Source organism: Peromyscus leucopus, chromosome 8b (genome assembly GCF_004664715.2).
Source record: "Peromyscus leucopus breed LL Stock chromosome 8b, UCI_PerLeu_2.1, whole genome shotgun sequence".
NCBI classification, from domain to species: domain Eukaryota; kingdom Metazoa; phylum Chordata; class Mammalia; order Rodentia; family Cricetidae; genus Peromyscus; species Peromyscus leucopus.
This window is the reverse complement of record NC_051086.1, coordinates 30,485,732-30,505,736: the sequence shown is the minus strand read 5'-3', so window position 1 is coordinate 30,505,736 and position 20,005 is coordinate 30,485,732. Positions and strand designations below refer to the sequence as shown.

Sequence of the window (20,005 nt, the reverse complement as noted above, 5' to 3'; positions counted from 1 at the left end):
CAGGGGATGTAGCGACTTGCACTTTATTTTCCATCTCTCATTTTCTTCCTTTCAAACAATCGATAAATTCTCCTCCGATGTCTCTTTAAAGGTTGCTTACAAGTTTCAGCTTCAGAGCAATGTGCTGCCATTGGTTTTTATGACTAAATCCTTTCTGCATCTGCTATATATGTGGAGTGACTTAAAGAGATTTTTTTGTGTGCGTGGACTTCTCATCCCACCCCAAACCCCCATGGAGTTCTTTTGCAAAAGTCCAAACCACCCAAGTCCTCATTGCAGTCCCCTAGATGGTGAGCACCAGCTCCCAGCAGCAGCTATGACTTGTAGTAGTTTACACAGCAATCTTATTATTGCACATTCTCCTGGAATTCAACCCCTTTTATATTGGAAAGACTTCAACATTAATAGCATCCAAATCCATGCTATGGTTTGGGAAGATGATTCAAGTGGGCTAGGTCTGCCCAAATTGATATAAATAGCTAGTGAAGGCTAGAAGTCAGTATGTCATATTCTTTCCTGTGATTCTATAAGGTCTGTGTGCTTGAGTTCTCTCACAAACATTCTGTTTTAAGTGCTTTTATTTTTGCTTTTAATTATTATGTATATATTGGTGTGTCTGGGTATGGACTTAGGCACTTGGGTGCAGTACTTGTTGAAGTCAGAAGTGGGTGTCGGATGTCCTGGAATTGGAGTTACAAACACTGAGGAGCTGCCTGGTGTGGGTGCTGGACTGAACTAAAGTCTTCTGCAAGAGACCTATGCATCTGTCTATCCCCCCTTCCCCACTCACAAACAGCCTTTTCTGGGCTTTTGGGTTGTTTGTTGTTGTCGCTGTTGTTACTTTGAGATAGGATCTTATGCTTTAGGTCAGGCTATCCTTAAGCACCTCACTCATGGCTCTTCTGCACTGCACGTGCTGGGATTACAGGTCTGAGCCAACAACTCCAGTTTAAGAACAATCTTTAATGTGCTGGCCTAGCTATTTTCTCAAAGGCTAATAAGCATGCATTGGACTGAATATGTGGTATTGGAGCTCACTGACTTTTAAGTCCTACTTGGGTTCATTTAGGAGCTGGGCTATGGTTCCTTGTGACTAACAGAAGTCTCTGCGATAATAAGTGAAAATGTACTCCTGAGTCAGAGAGTATGAGAGATGTTTGGGGAAAAAGACAGCTTAAATACTGGCCCTGCCTGTGCAAGCTGGTAGGAGGGGCATGGATAGGCATGCTGGGGCTCTTAAGCACCTTTTCCTAGTTGACTGAATTGCTCACAATCCACCCACATAATCAGTCATAAAGTGGGTATGGAAATATAAACCTCCTTGGCCATGGAAATATAAACCTCCATGGCCCCAGATCAATAGAGAGCTTTAGAGTATTTCAAATGGTAGATGTTCCTTCCTCCTGTGTTACTAAGTAACTGTCCTGATAAGGCCCATGGACATGTCACTTGGGTGCAAAATCAATCTTCACTGTTTAAGACCCCTGAGGTTTTCAGTGCCTGTCTCCAAAGTTATAACCTGGATTCTTTTGAATGATACAAAAGAATTGTATCTGATGTAATACAAAAGAATTATCTAGAGATAGTAATTACCTTGATAACCTAAGTATGGCTGAGGACTAAGGTTTGAGTCAATGTTTTAACTAATGCTGTCTGATTCCAGAGCTTATATCCATGGTCAGTATGCCAAAGCACTCGATGTGTGCATGCATGTTCTGCTACAATGACGGAGGAAAGCAAAGACGAGCAGTTTCAGAAGGGCATTAGGGATCAAGAAACATCTTCTCACAGAAATAGAAATAAGTACTTTCAGAGAAGCCCTTAAGGATGAGTAGGTCTTGATGGATTTGTCAGTAGGGAGACTTAGGCTCCCCTGTTCCATGTGTGCTTTGGTAGACTGCCATCCCCCTTGACTTAGTCACTTCAGAACAGTATAGAGCAAAGACTGGTTATCCTTATATTTCTCTGGTAGCTAGAAAACATGGGTGCTTCAGATATAGTAACCTTTGGTTTCTAAATCACTTGAAGCAACCCTGTGAATGAGCAATCACGGTCCTGATCCATTGAGGTGCCAAAGCAATTTAGCAGTATTATTCACTGTCTTTCTGTCTAAGTCTTTCTCCTCCCTCCCTCCCTCCCTCCCTCCCTCCTTCCCTCCTCCCCCCACACACAGATTTCTGATACACAATCCTTATGTGAACTAGGTGGTAGCAAGTGTAGAAAGTAGAAAGTCCATAATAAGCCTGAGTGACCAAAGGAAGGAAATGTGCATGAAGTTGTGATGACCCAGCATATGACTGATAGAATCTAAAGCTGTGATGGAGACACAGTGTGTCTTGTTGGTCCCTTTCTTTGCTGTTGTGTTCATCACCCATCACTGCTGACACCTGGGTTTCTACTCCCCAGCAGAGGTCAGTAGCTGCCTGTGCAGCCTCCCCCACATTTTGTCTTGATCCCCTAATATATCCTATGTGAAAGCCCCATCTTGCCTCCCCTGAGAAATCCTTCTTGACTCTTGGTCTGTGATAGCCACAGGAAACTGCCAGCCTATTCCTTTAATAGTGTCACACAAAGGGCAAGCAACCCTAAGCATCCTGGCCTCCTCTTGAACTTGCCAGCTCTCCCTGCCCAGCGCACATCTCTGAACTGGTATTCTGAAGTGATTTGGAGGATCCCAAGGCACAGACTGCTGAGCCCAGAACCAGCTTCTCTGGGAGCAATATTTCCAGACTGTCACTCTTTGGAAAAGGACCTTGTTAAGGTTATATTTGCATACTCTAAGATTCACCTACAATCAGGGTACAATTCAGTGATTTTCAGTAAATTTACTAATTTGTAGCTATCTCTACAATCCAATTTTAGAGCATCCATCACCTCAATATAATCCCTTGAACCCCTCTGAGGTCGGTTTCCATTCTCACACTAACCCTTGGGCAACACTAATCTACTCTGTGTCTCTCTAGATTTGCTCCTCAGGACATTACATATAAATGGAATCATATAATACGTAGGCTTTTATGTCTGGCTTCTTTTACTTGGCATAATGTTTTTGAAGTTTATTCATATTTTGGAATATACCAATATTTTATTCCTCCTTAGTGATAGCTAGCATTCCTTTGCAGGGATAGAGAATATTTTCCCTTTCTCCTCATCAGTTGTGGGACATTTCTTGTGGTTTCTGTTTGTTCTTCTCCAAATGGTGCTGCAGTGAACATCTGTGGGTTATTGTATGGACATGGGCTTGAACTATCTTAGCAGGTACTTAACACTGTAATTCCTGGGCCATATTGTAACTGCATGTAACAATCATGCTTTTTCAAGATGCCCATGCCACTTTTCACTCACCCTGGTACCACATTACAGATAGTGTATCTCCATCCATATCTTTTGCAATCATGCATGCTACTCATGTATGGTCTTTTAGCTTTTGGAGCTCCTGGCAGAGGTGATCCCATCTTTATTTTTTTGTACCAGTTGACCTTGCATCTGGCATACAGTTGGAGCTTAACAGAGCAATATAAGACATGATATTGATGAGTTTTGTTGGGGAGATAGAATTAACACCAGCTCCTTAGTTTGTCCGTTTGCGAAATGAAGCTAACACCACAAACCACCGTCCCCCCAGAGTAATAAAAAGGATTAATGGATATAATGTAGGTAATGTGCTTTGCATAATGCTTGGGGAAGAGGGTATCTTTGATTGTCAGCATTTCAATATTTACAAATGAGCATTTCATGGCAAACCTTTTGTATATAACACATCCCTGGCTTTTCTTGCAGTTACGTATTTGGGGAACGGTGAATGGTATACTCGACCCCATTAGAACAAGAAATGATACACAAATGCTTTATCTCAACAAATTTGAAGTCTGGTGAGAAAGAATGTAGATCAGCATGGCTGATTATGTGATGAAATAGGAGAGCAGGAATACTTACAAGGGGATTAAAAAGAAAGAGGATAAGAAGGCCTGAGACAAGAGGCAGGACACAGGGACACTGAGATTTGAGAAAGCTGAGCACCTCTGGCTTTGGGACAGCAGCTATGAAGAAGACAGCCTCAGCAAAACCATAAGATGGCAGAGAGGAGCACAGGGGTAAGAAGGTTATTATTAGCTAAGGGCGGGGGAGCACATCTGTAAACACTCAAAAACAGAAATGATGAAGAGGCCAGGGAGAGATGGGGATGTGGAGGCTGGCGGGTGAAGGCTTGGGGGAGGCAGCTGGGAGGAGTGGAGAGAGGGGAAATGGTGTTCAGGATGTATTGTATGAGAGAAGAATAAAAACAAAAACAAACAAACAAACAAGATGAAGAGTGTTGCCTGTATGATTAAAAAGTTCCACCTTGGCACTCGGGGTGAGCTGAAGCCAGCTACAGGTCCAGACAGCCACAGATGCACCCCATACCTCACACTGTGGGCAGACAGGAGCCACTGGAGTGAACAGGTGACAGAGAAACAGGGGAGGAGAATCTGAGTGGGTTGTGCACTGTGTAGAGAAGCGGAACTGAAAGTCAGATGGTGGTAAGGAGCAGGCTGATAATGGGTGGCCTGTACTGCCACCTAGAGCCTTGTGATGTCTGGGCCTGTGCTGCAATGGAGGGCCATGTCTGGGTCCATGGGCCTACCATAGCTGGGGTCTTTGTTGATGTCCATGGCCCATGTTACTACCAAAGGATGTATGAATGCCCATGGTCTAAGCCACTCCCAAGACCATGTTGATGTCTGAAAGCCATACTGTCACCAGCACCATACCAATCTGAGCTGCCACCCAGGGCCATGGTGATAGATATCTGGGCCCAAGCTGCAGCTGAGGCCCATGTCTGTGTGTGTGGTCCTAGTCCTGCCAGCTGCCTCAGCAGGAGAGTAGAGTACCCTCCCTCGCCCCTACGCAATGCCCTCCTGGGAGAACTGGCCCCAGTGGCATGAGCATGGATGAACTGGCCCCAACCTTCAGTGGCCCTCAGAGAACTATCCCCACTCCCTGGCTGCCACAGTTAGAGAGCTGAGAGCTGACCCATACCACATGCACACAGGAGAGATGGCCTGCTGGAGTGCATGAAAGGACCAGTCCTGCAGAACAGTAGCTGCCTGCGGGCTCTCCATGACTTGGGCAACAGCAGGATATTGGAGAAGTTTCAGTGAGGCTGCAGTATTGATAGTTTACCAACATCCAGAGGCCTTGAGGCAGACTAACAACTTATTAGCGTTTGCTAATAAAGCTGTTTGGGCAAAGGGGGTATATAGCATAGCACCATGACACGTTGCAGCTCCAAGGTTACTACATCAAATGATTATGTGATGGAGAAGTAGAAAAGACAGAAAACTAAAATGGTTTTCTTTTTTTCTTCTTCTTCTTTTTCTTTTTGGCGGGGAGGCCACAAGGATGGAGGCTAGACATGGAAGGATTGGAAAACGAATGGAATAGGGGTGCTGATGTGAAATTCCAAAAAAATCAAGAAAAAGAATTATGTTTAAAAAAAATTCCATCTTTACCTCTGCCACTGCTGTTTTATGTTTTAAAATCTGAAAAACTACCAAGATGGTTCAATACATAGATGTTAAAAGTGACCATCTATAGGAAAAACACAGCCTGGAAATCCTAACACCCTAACACACGAGCCCAAAGATCACCATGGAGAGAAGGCAGATTGCTAGAGTTAGTGGTTGAGAGAGTTAGGCAAAACAGTGCATCCTGGACATGATGGGACTCTTATACTCCTGAACTCACAGCAGCTGTGGTTGCCTGCAAATGACATACCCAAGACCAAGCCAACCAACATTACAGCATGGACGGGGAGGGGTGCAAGAGCACCTACCCCTTCGCTGAGGAGCTGGTGCAGTTCATGACTGCCAGGCAGGGTAGGAAGAGTGAATTTTCATTAGGGCTGTGGACCCCGCTAGGTGGGTAGATTTCAGTGATGGCTTAACACCCATGTGCATATAAGCACCAGGAATTATACCTAGCGAGTTATTAACATGAAGTTGGGGAGTGGGGTGAGGGTATCTGGGAGGAGTTGGAGGTAGAGAATGGGAGGTGATTATGATCAAGTATATTGTATACATGTATGAAATTCCCAAAGAGTACTGTATTTAAAAATTCTAATTCCCAACCCATTCTTTCATTATTGACTTCCTCTCCCCAAGTTGCACTTGTACCCTATATATAAAAACATTTATGCTTTCAAAATAGAAAACCTAAGTATTCTCTTTCATTCCTTATACTCATCGTTAAGCAATTATTGCATGTTGGGTCTGCCCATCCTGGTTGAGAAAGCAAGTTCTAACAATTTGGAAGCTGGTATAGAAGCAGACCTAACTTTAGCAGTTTTGTAACCCCACCCACACCCAACCACTACCTTCTCAAAGGTAACTGGACAAGCTTATCATCTCTGCATGATTTGGCTGATGAATATTTTAGCTTTTAAGATGTGTGAAGGTGATACCATTCTGTAGCAATCACATTCCATATGGGCTCATCTTTGACTGGGCTACTGAGGGGTGTTGGGTAGAGCAGTGAACTACAGCTGTCAGTCATGTAATCATAAGGGTCAACAGGTGCTAAACTGTGATGCTCAGTATATTACATAAAACAAATACATTTTCTACCAGTGATATTTTTAACTTACAGCCTGTTTCAACTAAATCCATGGAAAGTAACATCATTGTTAAGTTACAGGACTTCTTTATTTAGAATGAATAAATTCTTTCACTTCAAAGCATTTGTTGAATGGGTACTACTTCCCAGGCAAGATTTTAGAAACGGAGTGTCTAGCAGTGAAGAAAATAGCCCAAAGCCTTATACCCCATCAAGCCTACATTCTCATACAGTCTTTGTATCGTCTAATATCATTTCCTGCTTGGTTCAAATCTAATTCATGCCCTACCATTAAAACTGCTTCAGGAAGAGATTGCCATGTGAGTGCCTACTAAAATAGCACTTGGCTTCACTTCAAGACTCAAATGTGCTGACAGAATTAAAACCTGGCTGGTGCTGATGCAGCAGGAAGATCACAGGAACAAGAAAGTGCACTTCCTTAAAACCACATCATACCACTCCACAGTGACCAGCCAGCCCTCAAGGCCAGCATCCAGATCCCCTTGGCTTGGGAGTTTCTAGATGTCTTAGTATTTGGCCCAGCACCAGACCCTGCCATGTATTGGATTCAACTAAGAGAATTGGGATCACATACTCATGTATGTGGTCCCTTGACATTGAGTGTTCTCTGCCATTCTTGAGTGAGGATTCACCCCTGACTCTTGGGCTATCCTGCTACTTATCTTAAAAGGAACTGAAATTTTACTGTTTGAACAGGGGAGAAATCAGTGGGTCTTTCTAAATACATATTATATGTATTTAGTAATAAATAACTCCTACATCGTATTAGTAGAAAAGTTAGACTTCAGGTCTGTCCTGCAACTACTATCTTAGTCCTGCCCTCAACTGTTGATTGTAATTAAAGATGCAACCATTTCAGGTGAATCTGATGCCAAGATATTGTTGATGAATCTTTGACGCAGTCTATAAAGGAGACACTGAAAGTGGGCAGACATTTAGTTTACCACTGTATTCTGCTTTGTTAGTGCAGAGGCCAGCCACATCACATTATTTAATCAACTTACACCACCAAGTATTTTTAAACAGACTTAGAGAGCAGGAAGGAGACTAGAAAACTAAAGCTTATGGTACATGGACATATGAGGAGACTCTAAGAAGCAATGGAAACTTGGCAAGGTTGTGGTGTGTTTGCAGCCACGAGAGAGATGGAGATAAAAACTGAACTACTACTATAAGGGATTAGCTGGTTGTTGGGACAGATTGGTCTTTCTTGGGCTTTGCTTATTTCTCTCTTTGCTCTTCTTTGATTCCTTCTTTTTCTTTTCCTTTTATTGCAAGTTCTCCCTGCTGCTGGTGAGACACATGCATGTCCAGCAGCCTGTTGCCTTTCTGACATGGTTTGAGTGCCTTATCGGGGGCCATATTGGCAGAGCTGTGTCTATAAATGCCAGCAATAAGAATATCAGGTATGTGGCTGTAAGGCAGCCATGTGGCTCTCTAAGATCTGTTCTCATCCATAGGCTGAAGCACGCTTATGAAAAGGGATGGGGGAAAGTGCCCATTGCCGGTTTCGTCGTTTAGTTCCATCCCAGCAATAGCAGTACTGAATGTATTGAGACACACACCTGATGGCTATGTCATAGAACGCTGTTGTGGGAGTCTGAGATCTCATGCCATAGTGAAATAGGCTAGGGAGAATGTGTGATGTCCTTAAAGCAAGGAGGCTGTGGGCAGTGACTGTGAGAGGCCCACCCAGAATTGACAGGAGCTCGCTGAGATTTCAGTTTTCAAATGTTACTAGGAAACAGAGAGCAATAAAACCAAAGCATGTGCATAGTTTACAAATCTGTAAAACAAAAGAGGACTTTAAAATGGCATGAAAGAAATTGAGAGTACTAGGAGACTTTGAAGTCGATTATCGTTGTGGGTAGGTGTCATGACAGCACACATCAGCATTCCAGTGACTGAAGCCCCCCTCATTTGTACTTTGCTGGCTGACTATGCTTCAAGGATTTTCAGGGCTGGCAAAATTTCAGTTGTTTTTATTAGTCATAATGTCAGGTTGGGGTGATTTGGGAGTTCTGGGGCTGCATCCTATACACTCTTAACTAAATCAAACTAGCAAAATAACTGGGGAGAAACAGAGAGAGTTTCATATAGTTCTGACTGGCCTGGAACTCAATGTATAGCTGAAGATGACCTTGAACTACTGATCTTTCTAGCTCCACTTCAGTCTTCTGAATACCAGTAAATAAAGAAGGGAAGTTCAAATTCTGTTACATTTCCCTGTAAAATGTAACTTAAGTTAAGTAAATGAATGAAATGAAAGTGTTCTCAATAGAATATCCTAGCTAATAAATTAAGAATTTAATGAGACCAGGCTATTGTGTGTTTGGAACTTCTAGTGAAATTGTGTCTCCTTCTAACAGAGATTATGGATTGCTGATAACATTATAGTAAGGATGCTATGTACCTCTTGGTAGAAAAATATCCCAGGTGGCAAAAAGAAAAATTCCCCCATCCCAAAGATAGGCATACCCTGTTCTCAGAATCTGTAAAGTTGCTACTGTTCTTAGCTGAGGGGAGTTAAATTTGCAGATAGAATTGTGTGTTCAGGTGATCATGGAAGGGAAAGGTTGTCCTAAAGTAGCTGCATTGGTTACTTGTCTCTGCTAAAAATGAAACACTGGAACAAAAACAGCCCAAGAAGGGAAGAGCTTACTTTGGCTCACAGTTGAAAGGGACCATCCATCATGGTGGCAAAGGTCTTGGCAGCAACTTGTAATATTGTATCTGTCTTCAAGAAGCATGGAGCAGTGAATGTTTGTGCTCAACTTGCTTTCTCCCTTTTCTGGAGTCCAGAACATCAGCCCATGGAATGGTGCCTCTCACAGTTAAGGTGGATCTTCCTACCTCAATCAAACTAACCCAGATACTCTCCACACAGATGTGCCAGGAGGCTGCCATACTGTAGGTAATATCTCAGGAGTAGCCCAAACAGCTTGTCTCCTAGATTATTCTAGATCCTGTCCAATTGACAGTATTAGCATGAGCCTAGGAAGTTGCAAACTTAAGGAAATCACAGAACATTCATCTGTGGTCAGAATGCTTAGAGATTATTCAACTGGCTGTTATTAACTTTGAGAGTGGAAAGAGGTCATGGACCCAGGGCTGGGGGAAGCCTGTAGAAGCTAGACAATGGCAAAGATTCTCATTCAGTCTTCTCAAAATAACCAGTCCTTCCAACACCTAGAGTTTAGTCCCATGAGTTCTTAGGCAGAATTCTAACATTAAGTACTATTAGATACAAAAATTATGTTGTTTAATACTAATGAGTTTATGGCTAGCAGTTCATTAAAACAATAGAAAACAAACACACCTCATTTCCTAGAATATACTCTGGATACAGTCTTCCTAGAAAACTCCGTCTGAGGCTGGTCAAGGCTCCTGGTTGTAGCTGACAATTTACAGAAAATACAGTAGTCAGAGGAACCTGTATGAGATGATAAGGCACAGGAGAGAAAGGAGATTGTATTTATCAAAATAAAGTGAAATACACACATGGGAGAGAGAAGGGGGAGGGAGGGAGGGAGGGAGGGAGGAGGGAGGGAGGGAGGGAGGGAGGAGATATGAGAATGATGAGAAGGAATGACTATAGAAATCTCATTGTCTGGGAAACTATTGGTAAGTGATTCATTCGAGAAATACTGTCTGGAGGCTATAGGAAACTAACTAGTATTTTGTCTATCAATCAATAACAGTAGAAAATGTCATTCAAATAAGCAAATTATTAGAGAGGAAAATATATTGTCAGTGAGGTGTGAACACTGATATGAGTATGTGCTGTTAACACAAGAATGATTGATAAGGTTTGATATTTTATGTTTGTTATTAAGGAATGATTGTCAGGGGGACTACAAAATATATATGGCATTTGGATTATTTTTGAGTAAGAGGGAGAGAGAATGATGGGTAGCAATAACCATAAATTGATACATGTTGCAGATGGGTGGTAAGAGGCCACTGTAGATTTCTACCTTTGCATGGATTTTAGCACTAACACAGCAAATGCTCTTTAAAGTGCTAGTCACTGTTAGACTTCTCAAATGTTTGAGGAGCCAAACAGATCACGTGCAAGCACTCAATGTGACCACAAGCTGTTGGTGTGAAATTTCTGCAAGGAATTTTGGAAATAGGATCTTTCATTTCCATCCTTTTCACCCTGCCTGCCTCCTCTGCTCTGTGCAGCCTAGGGATGAAGGCCTCCTCTTTCTGTGCAAGTCAGTGGCTCAGGGGCATTCTCAGAATAGAATTTGCTTGGAATAAGTGAGCAAAAAGAATAATATGCATAATTGTATTGAACAATGCCTCCTGGTATTTTATGTTCATTTGGATTCCCCTCATCTCACTCCTGAAAATATTTTTAAAAAGAAGAAGGAAGGAAGGAGAAGGCAATAACTGTTTCAATTTTTGACAGCCTGGGGTATTTGGAAATGTTAGCTCATCACATTTTCCCTGTTGTGTCTGTGTGTCTATTGCAGGATGGAATGGGGAACTTAAGAATCACAGAAAAGGGTCTGAAGCTGGAAGGAGACTCCGAGTTCTTACAACCTCTCTACGCCAAAGAAATCCAGTCCCGACCAGTAAGTTTCTGATGAGAAAAGAAAGCAATTGATGCTCTGAAATCTAAATCTGGGGAAATCTACCTTGCTAGCTGCTGAGATGGCAATTTCAGATGGTGGTTAAATTGCCATTTGAACCTGAAGACTCAGATAACAATCATAGGTGTGGTGCTGTAAACAAGATTATCCCACCATGTCCCTTACCTTTGTGACAGAGATGGTAGTAGCCACTGTTTATCAACTTCTAGATGATGCTATGAACTAGAAGATAATAAACACAGTAAAACCCTGGCACTAAACCTGTGAAGAACAAAATTACTATTATTTAATTAATTGTCAATCATTTCAAAGTCATCTGTGATAACAGAACTAATGAATCATAACTTTGGTTTTCACTTACAATTCATATGTTCTAGCCCATGCTGTCTAGAATCAGTTCATTATCAACAACTGTGATTTAAAATGGTATTTAATGACTGAATGCTGTGTGCCATTGAGGTGCAGGCTGGCTTTGTGTGTGTGATTAATTCAAAGTTTGGTCATTGTGGTAGAAACTATTCATATCCATTTTACAGATTAGTGAATTAAGACATTGATAAGTAAAATGTCCAGAATAAATTTAAAAAAAAAAACAGAGCAAAGATTTCAATTCTGGAAATTTAATTCTAAAGCTTTTTTTTTTTTTTTTTTTTTTGTCAACTAGTCTGTTGCATAAGGTTTTCATTTTTCTTTCTTGTAGTAAAATGCATGATTCCTACATAGTGTACCTTCAGTAGTTCAGGTTATCAAACTCAGTGGTTAATGATGTCTGTTGTTGGTTAGGATGATGGTCTGAAAGTGAACTGTCCCCCACAGAGTTATGTATCACCTGGTAAGTCTGCAGTGGCCAGTGCTTTCTTGACAGGTTGTAAAATAGGTAGGAAGTGGAGGAAGTATGTCACTGAGGGAGGTCCTTCAGGTTTATCATCCAGCTCTGCTTCCTGCTACTCTGTGCTTCATGGTCATTAGACATGTCAGCAAGCGACCTCACACTTGTTCCCGCACAGTTTCCACCTGCTGCCCTACCAACCACACACATACATATAGACTTCGCTGTCAACATGGGAGCCAAAATAAATCTTCTCCTCCCACCCCTGTGTCACTTCTTATCAGATATTTGATTACAATGATGAGAAAGCTAATACCCATCACTTTCTTACATAGGCTTTTACTTATTTAGTTTGTGAAAGTAGAGCTCATTGGTTGAACATGTTTATTAAATCCTTCACTTTGCATATTAAATCCTTCACTTTGCTTCACTGTCCACATGAAAGCTAAGACTGACTAGAAAGTTCCTCTACCATCATTTACATAATATGCATTAATTGGAATAATTAATGAAATATGGCAACTTGGAATAGTGACTCATTTTGTATGAGGGCCATATGAGGAATTATATGTAGAATTACAGTAGACTAGATCTAACTCATGATGCTAAGTCCCTCTACTTGCAAAAATACTCCATTCTTATCACATCCGAAATACAACTCAAAATCCCCCAGCAAGGCCTGTCAAAATCTTTTTAAAACTGTTTTTTAGAAAAGTTGTGTGTGTGTGTGTGTGTGTGTATGTGTGTGTGTGTGTGTGCGTGCCACATACACAAGTACATGTGAAAAATCTCACCACAGTAGAAATAATGATGAACATGTCCACCACCCCTAAGAGTCTCTCTCTGTCCCCTTTTAGCCTCTCTGTCACATCAAACCATTCTGTCCTCCCCTGCTTCCAAGAAACCATTCCATGACTCTGTCCTCACTTTGCATTTCTCTGAACTTCATAGACCTGGAGTCATATATGATGTTCATTTAAAAAAAAACTTAACCATAAAATACCTTTGCCACTGCCTGACTTTTTTTCCTTAAAACATCTGTTTAATATCTAACTTACAAAAGTTCTTTTTACCTGCAATTAGACTGTCTTGGTTTGCCAAAAAGAGATAGGAGATTATGATTCAAGGGTATAGGCTTTTACGTTTCTCTCTTGGAGAACAATAGAAAACACAGAGAAAAAACTATCTTGGAGAATGTTGGAAGATCTAGAGGGAGATGGGGAATTGTTTGCTATGAGATGGAATCTGCATCTCCTTGACATGTCACAAGGGAAAACAAGTGTGTTGACAGAAAATGATAAAGGAAAAATGAACAGACCCTTAGGACTAGTCTATAGACCCTCCTCTGTGCAGGTAGAAATTAAAGCACTGCAAAATTGTTGGGTGTGGTGACACCTGCCTAAGAAGACAAATTTACAACTGTGAGTGATATCAGTAAACATTAATTCCTGAATTACCAACAAATATCTAGGTCGAGTATTCAAAGCCTCTGAGAGTTGACTAAATCACCTCACTGAATGGTTGGGTAGTAATGTCTAGTGAAGGAGCTAGGACTTGCCTTACTACCAGCAGCTCAAACAGACCTAAGCTCCATGACTGCAAAGCCCCATGGTATTCTGCTGAGCTGGCCTTCAGTTTTTCTCATCATACCAGCTTGGTGTGATAAGCTGGGTCACACTTAGCGATTTCCTACTCAGTAGGGGTGGCTGGCTAGAACACACCACTGAGCCCTTGAGAGGGGTCAAGGAGATAGGAAAATGAACCCCCAAATGATGAATGATGTAGAAAATAGACCTAGTGATATCGGATCTATCCACTTATGGGACAGTCTCTATTTAATAAGCTTCTTTCAAGGTGAATGCCTTTGGAGGGACCCACCTTCTGCACTGTGTGCTGATGGATATACCTAACCATTATGAACCTCATTTCCCCACAGACATCAATCGACAGAGCTACTATTTTCTTTTTCAGATGGGCAATGATGACGATTTCACATTTTCCTGAAATAACCACATTTGTTCATTTGATGTGAGCCAAGAGAAGAAATCTGACCCTCACAAAGAACAGAGGATCTAACAAAGTGGGCTGATGTTTCTGACAGTAGACCTGGGCAGCATTCTCCCACTCACTGTGTTCTCTAGTCTACCAGTCTCTTTCAGTCATGGTGGTCCATATCCAGTCATTCCAATCCTTTGTATTATGTGCCCTTGACATCCCTTGCCTCTAAGGTTCCTTGCCCTCAGCTCTTGGTTTACAGATTTGCAAGTATACACACCTCATCAAGGAGTCAATAAAAATTGGGTTTTATTTTTCCCTTTGGAAAACTAAGAGGGAATACTTATTTTTAAAAAATGAATTGTGCTTTGCTTTAAAAAATAAGTATTCATATTCATTACACTCTTTATGGCTTGCTTTCTATTTTTCTATTATGCCTAAGTGTTCCATGGTCATCCAGTTCTGGTGTCCCCACCTCAGCTTTTACTGATTATACAACTGACAAATACAATTGTGTATATTAGAGGCATACAGCTTTAATAATGTCTTGACATGTATTGTGAAGTGACTGCTACAAGCAAGACATTATCACAATCCTTTTCTGTTGCCATGCAGGTTTTCTAAGCTGACTTCAAATGAACAATACATACGAATAACTTCAGCGCTTCCATGTTATACGTTAATCCGAGACTTAGTTATATGACAACCAAAGGTCAGGACCCAGTGAGTACATGTCTGTACTTCACCTATCCCACCACCTACCCCTAATGACTACTCTTCTATTCACTGTCTCTGTGAGTTCAGCTTTTCCAGTTTCTGCATTTTACTGAGATCATGTGATGTTTGGCTTTTTGTGTCTCAGCAGTTTCCTTAGTTTAGTTTCCTCCATGTTGTTAAAACTGACAGTTTCATTTTTAGGCCTCAGTCATATTTTATTGTATAGACATACACACATTTTCTTCATCCACTCATCTGTTATGTATGCTTAGATTGACTCCATGTCTTGGCTCTTGTATAATGTTGGAATAATCACAGGAGCGCTACCACCTCTTTGCCATAAAAATTGTTTTCACTGGCCGTATATTTTCAGAACTGGATCACTATGTCATATGAGAGTTCTTTTTGTTTTCTCAGGAGTGTGCATAGGTTCTCATCTCATAGGTACCCACCTACCAGCAGCATCTAAGAGTTTTGTTTTCTGTACATATTTGTCAGCACACACTATCTTTCTTCTTTTTGCTAAGGCACCTCTAACAGATGTAAGATGACACCTCATAGTTTAAATTTGCATTTCACCCATCATTAGTGATATTCCTGAGATTAGTCTTAACAAGCCTGTCATCCATTTGCATATTTCTTTTGGGGAAAAAAATGACTGCTCAGGTCCTTTGCCTTTTCTTAATCAAATTGCTATTCTTGGTATTGAGTCCTGTGTGCTCTTTATATAAGTTTACATCAGTTCCTTGCTAGATGCTGCATGTTGTACAGATATTTTCTTCCCCTGCAGAGGTTGGTTTCTCACTTTGGCAATTATATCCTTTGCTTTTGTCATGCAGAAGCATTTGTGTGTATTTGATGGAATTCTGTGATAATTGTTTATATTTGTTTTTGACTGTCTTTGGTTTTGTTTCTTATAAAAAAAGAATGAAAAATCACAGGCAAGATCAACCTCTCCTTTTTTCCTGTTAGCCATTTTATCAACTTAGGTCTTACATTCATCTATTTTATGATGATTTTTGAGTATCAGATAAGATTACAATTCTATCTCTTCCTGCTTGCCTTCTTTCTTCTCTCTGCCCTCACATGCAGATGTACATATCCCATTTTCTCTGTGCCATTTATTAAAGGGTACTGTTCTCTCCCCATCATGATTTTTGGTTCTTGCAATAGAGAGCAGTTGACTGTGTATGAGTGGGACTGTTTCTGGATACTCTGTTCTGTTTGGCTGATCTGTGTGTTTGAGTTCATTCTGGAGCCATTCTGTTTCGACTGCTCTAACTGTATAGTCTGATTTGCCATCAAAAACTGTGATGCCTCTGTCTTTCCCCTTTTTTATTTTGAGATTATCTGCATGCACACTGGCAGATGGTAGCATTCTTGGAACTTCGGCTGGAGGCTGAAGCTGTGACTACCTATAGGCGTTCTTCATTCTGTCTCAAGGACATGCCTCCTTTTTTGTGTTTATCCCTCTCATCACTACACACACCAAGCTCAGTTTGGGCAGAAAATTTTAAATTCAAAATGTTTTGTTTGAGGAGGAAAAAATATCAGAACTAGCTTGGGGTGGCAGACAGGAATGCTGATCATTTAGTTGTAGTGAGCTACGCAGAAACCAAATGAAAGCTACAGTGGTGTCTCCTGAATAAGCCAAACAGCTTCAACTCCCAGCTGAACATATTGCACACAGAACAGTATTTTCCATGCCACTTGCATGGAACATGAGCATCTTGCTGTCTTTAATTAAGAAGTTAACTGGACCATGAAATATTGCCCGGGTAAATAAAAATGATTTGTACTAAGTCAGAGTGGGGCATTAGGCATCTTTGCATTTCCTGGCGCACACATAAATCAGGATAGCATTACACACGGAAGGGTCATCCATAAGCCCATCTGTACAGTGAAGCCAGGCACCACTCCCCCATGTAGCTGCTTACATGTTGTAATTTATTGTGGCCAATACTGCAAACCAGCTGCTTGCCTTTCTTTTTTTAAACAGACAACAAATTATGAATAGCTAAACACTGACACTAGTTGGTTTGTTTTCCTGGGAAACAGATGAAAGTATTCAAAGGGGTGTTTTTGTGTTGTTGCTGTAGAATTAAAAGAACTGGTAAGGTCCTATTTAAATTTTTTTCCCTCTTCTAAATCAAGTTATTAGGACTATGGAGGACTCTGGTCAGGTGTTGGTTACATTTACTTTAGCCATGATTGTGGTAGAGGAAGTAGACATAAGCTTGAAGTCTGAGACAGTTTAATTGTATAACTTGAGGGTCATTGCCATTCAAATTACCTTGAATTCTTTCTTATGCCCCATCCATCATTTTGGTCTCATTTTTTTTGAAGACCCTGAATCACCGAAAGACATTTTTTTTTCAAGCTAATCTCATACCATAAACACTCCTTCTTCATCCAGTATGAAGTATTTGTGCAAAGGAGGAGATGCCTCACAAAAACTAAAGTGCAATAACATATTAGGTATAGACAGAAAATGGGGCATGATTGGGAGGAGTCTAAGTAGAATAGGAAGCTGGAATAGAACACACGGGAAGACTCAAAGACTAGAGTGTGTCTGTGAATTATCCAAAGGGAAAGCAGAACTCCAGAATCTATTTAAAACCTCTTGGATAGGAAAGGAAGTTGTTGGTGGGCAATTAGTGTTTGGGGCAGGCTGCTGATTCTTTATAACGTCCTATTGATGAGCGGTGGGCTTTTGAACAAACTCCATGTCTCAGTTTCTTTGTCTTTTGGACATGGTCAGTGGTTTGCTATGTCACAGACTTCATTAAGCAGTTTTTCCTTGGAAATTCAAATCTAAAGTGATGGGGTCCAGCAGCCTGGTCTGCCACCCTTGTTACCAGCCATAAGATACCAAGGTCCTGAGTGGGTGCCACATACCCAGTCTGAAAGGCACTAGCCTCACTCCATCTCCAAGGCTGCTGCAACAGCTTTCACATAGAGGCTTCCCCAAGAGAGCCAGTCCAAAATACAACCATTGCCAGGTGGCTTGGTTTTCTTCTATCACTTCATAGTACATCATTTCAATTCATATTCTGTAGGTAGAAATTGTATAGTTACCTATCTACTTACCTATGTGAGTCCCCTGCTCCATCAAATCTCCTTAACAGCACAGACTTAAAAGTATGGTACTAAGGGTATATATTTGTCCCAATATAGTAACAATTTTACTGTAGGCAGGTATCTTACAATGTCATTAATAAACCTTAAACACACACACACACAATCAGACTCTGAAGCATTCAGATGCTGTGTCTACCCATTTACTAGGTATGTGAGCTTGAGTAAATGTCTTGACCTTTTCTGTGACTCACTTCACTCCCCAAGAAAATGAGCACAGTTGTAACTCTACCTTATAAGCCTATTACAGCACTGTGGAAGCTAATATATGTAATTTATAGAACAGTGTCTCAAATACAAGTAAGTAAATTTGAATGTGATAATTATATGTTGCTAGCATTTAAAAATATTATTATTGTCTCTATTTAACCATTGAAGTTCCTAGACTCATGTCTCTGACAGGGTAGGAAGCAGTTTCTTTGAACCAATAAATGTTCTCTTAGGTCCATACTTGTCAGTTAGAAGCAGGGACAAGCATCTCCTTTGAGGAGTTTATATGTGAATTAACTATCTTTTCCATGCATGTGCTAAGTATTCATTCATATGGCTGGTAGCATGAGCTACAGTGTGGGCTGATGGGAGACCAACAGCTCAGTGGGTGTTGTAAAGATGTAGAAGCCCATCACACTTGTCTACACTAAGAACCTACAGATGTTTGACCCATGTCATCTATAGGCAAATGCAAACTCCTAAGAATGAAGACATGGCATAGACCAAGGATTAAACATTACCACTTCCTGACCGTCAAACCATCAGTAGGCTTTAGCAATGTCACCTGGTCCCATTTGTACCGATAGCCTGGGCTGATACAGTGACTGGTACACACTGATAGTGGACTGCCTCATCTGTGCTGATACAAGGGCCACCTGGTGCTGAGACTGTTTCTTGATTACTCCTTAACATTTAAAATTTAAGAACTTAACATTTAAGAACTAACAACAAGAATAAAAATGAACGCATGCCAGAGTCTTCTGTGGTTTGATTGATGTTCTTTACATGGTAAGAAAAGTCTAGGTTTCAGTCCAGAGACATCTCACAGTCAGCGGTGCCTGTTGAGCACTTGGGACAATAATGCAGAGAGGAGCTAGCTTTAAGGATGACTCATGTTTTGTTATATTTCTAAAAGCTTTGTTGTTCTTCACAATTAAAACTGTTAGAAAAAAGTTACTTTATAATGTTTCTTTTTCATCATGTTTCAATCAAAACAGACTCATCTCCCATCAACCCTAGTAGCACCCAGTGCTTCATAATTGCTATTGTGTATTGCACTCTTGGTCTCAATTTAAAAAACCTTGTTCATTGTCAAAATCACAGATGATTGTTTGGAAGGTGTCATTTCAAAGGTGGAAGGGAACATTTCTTTGGCCTATGAAATGATAAGCAAATCTGTGCCGTTCCACTGATGCTTGTGATCTCTGGAAGCAGCAAAGTGTAACCTTTTTGATGCAGTGCACTGTCAATTATTACCAGCAATGTTTTAAATGGCGGTTGCCTAAAATGATGAGTGCGGGGACTCTCCATATCAACGAGGGATTCTGTTTTTATCAGCAAAGTTTCTGCCCCCAGGCAAATACTAAAATGGTCTGTGAAGGAAATGGGACTTTTAAGACTAATAAATATTCCTCGGGTGCACCTGTTACGTGTTGGAGGGAAAGGAAGAGAGAAGGGTGGGTTGTGGCAGCAATCACCAAGGTGAAGGAATGGAACAGATAGCCAGCCAAGCGGGCCTCCCTGCTTAGTGCAGTAGCGTGCATTGCTCCAGCTATGAAGCCACAGCTCCTGTTATGCAACGTCAGAGTCCTGGAAATCAAACTGCCTTCTCTCAAGAGGAAAACACAAGTACAGATGGTAGAATAATTGAAGTGTTCTACCATCAAGCTATATAGATTGGTTTTAGTCCTCAGTTGAGGCTCCATTTTGTCACTAAACATGAGGGGAATATTTATGGTGAGATGAGTTATTCTTAGGTGGTAACTCAGTAAGACATAAGAAATGGAGTTGGGTTCATCTTTCAGTTATTAGCATAAAACTATTTGGTGTTTGCTCCTCACTTCAATTGTTAACAAGAGTCCCTCATTTCATAGCATTCCCGATATTTATTTTTCACTTG

The 20,005-nt window shown here is 41.0% G+C and overlaps 1 protein-coding gene across 5 annotated transcripts in view; it reads left to right on the top strand.

Moving 5' to 3' along the window:
* Positions 1 to 20,005, top strand: part of Sgcd (sarcoglycan delta) — a 937,685-nt gene that overhangs the window by 717,223 nt on the left and 200,457 nt on the right. For all 5 annotated transcript variants that reach the window (XM_037201381.1, XM_028888758.2, XM_037201382.1 and 2 more), the window contains one exon: positions 11,097 to 11,198. In XM_037201381.1, the coding sequence (XP_037057276.1) occupies positions 11,097 to 11,198 (102 nt within the window). The remainder of the gene's footprint in view (positions 1 to 11,096; positions 11,199 to 20,005) is intronic.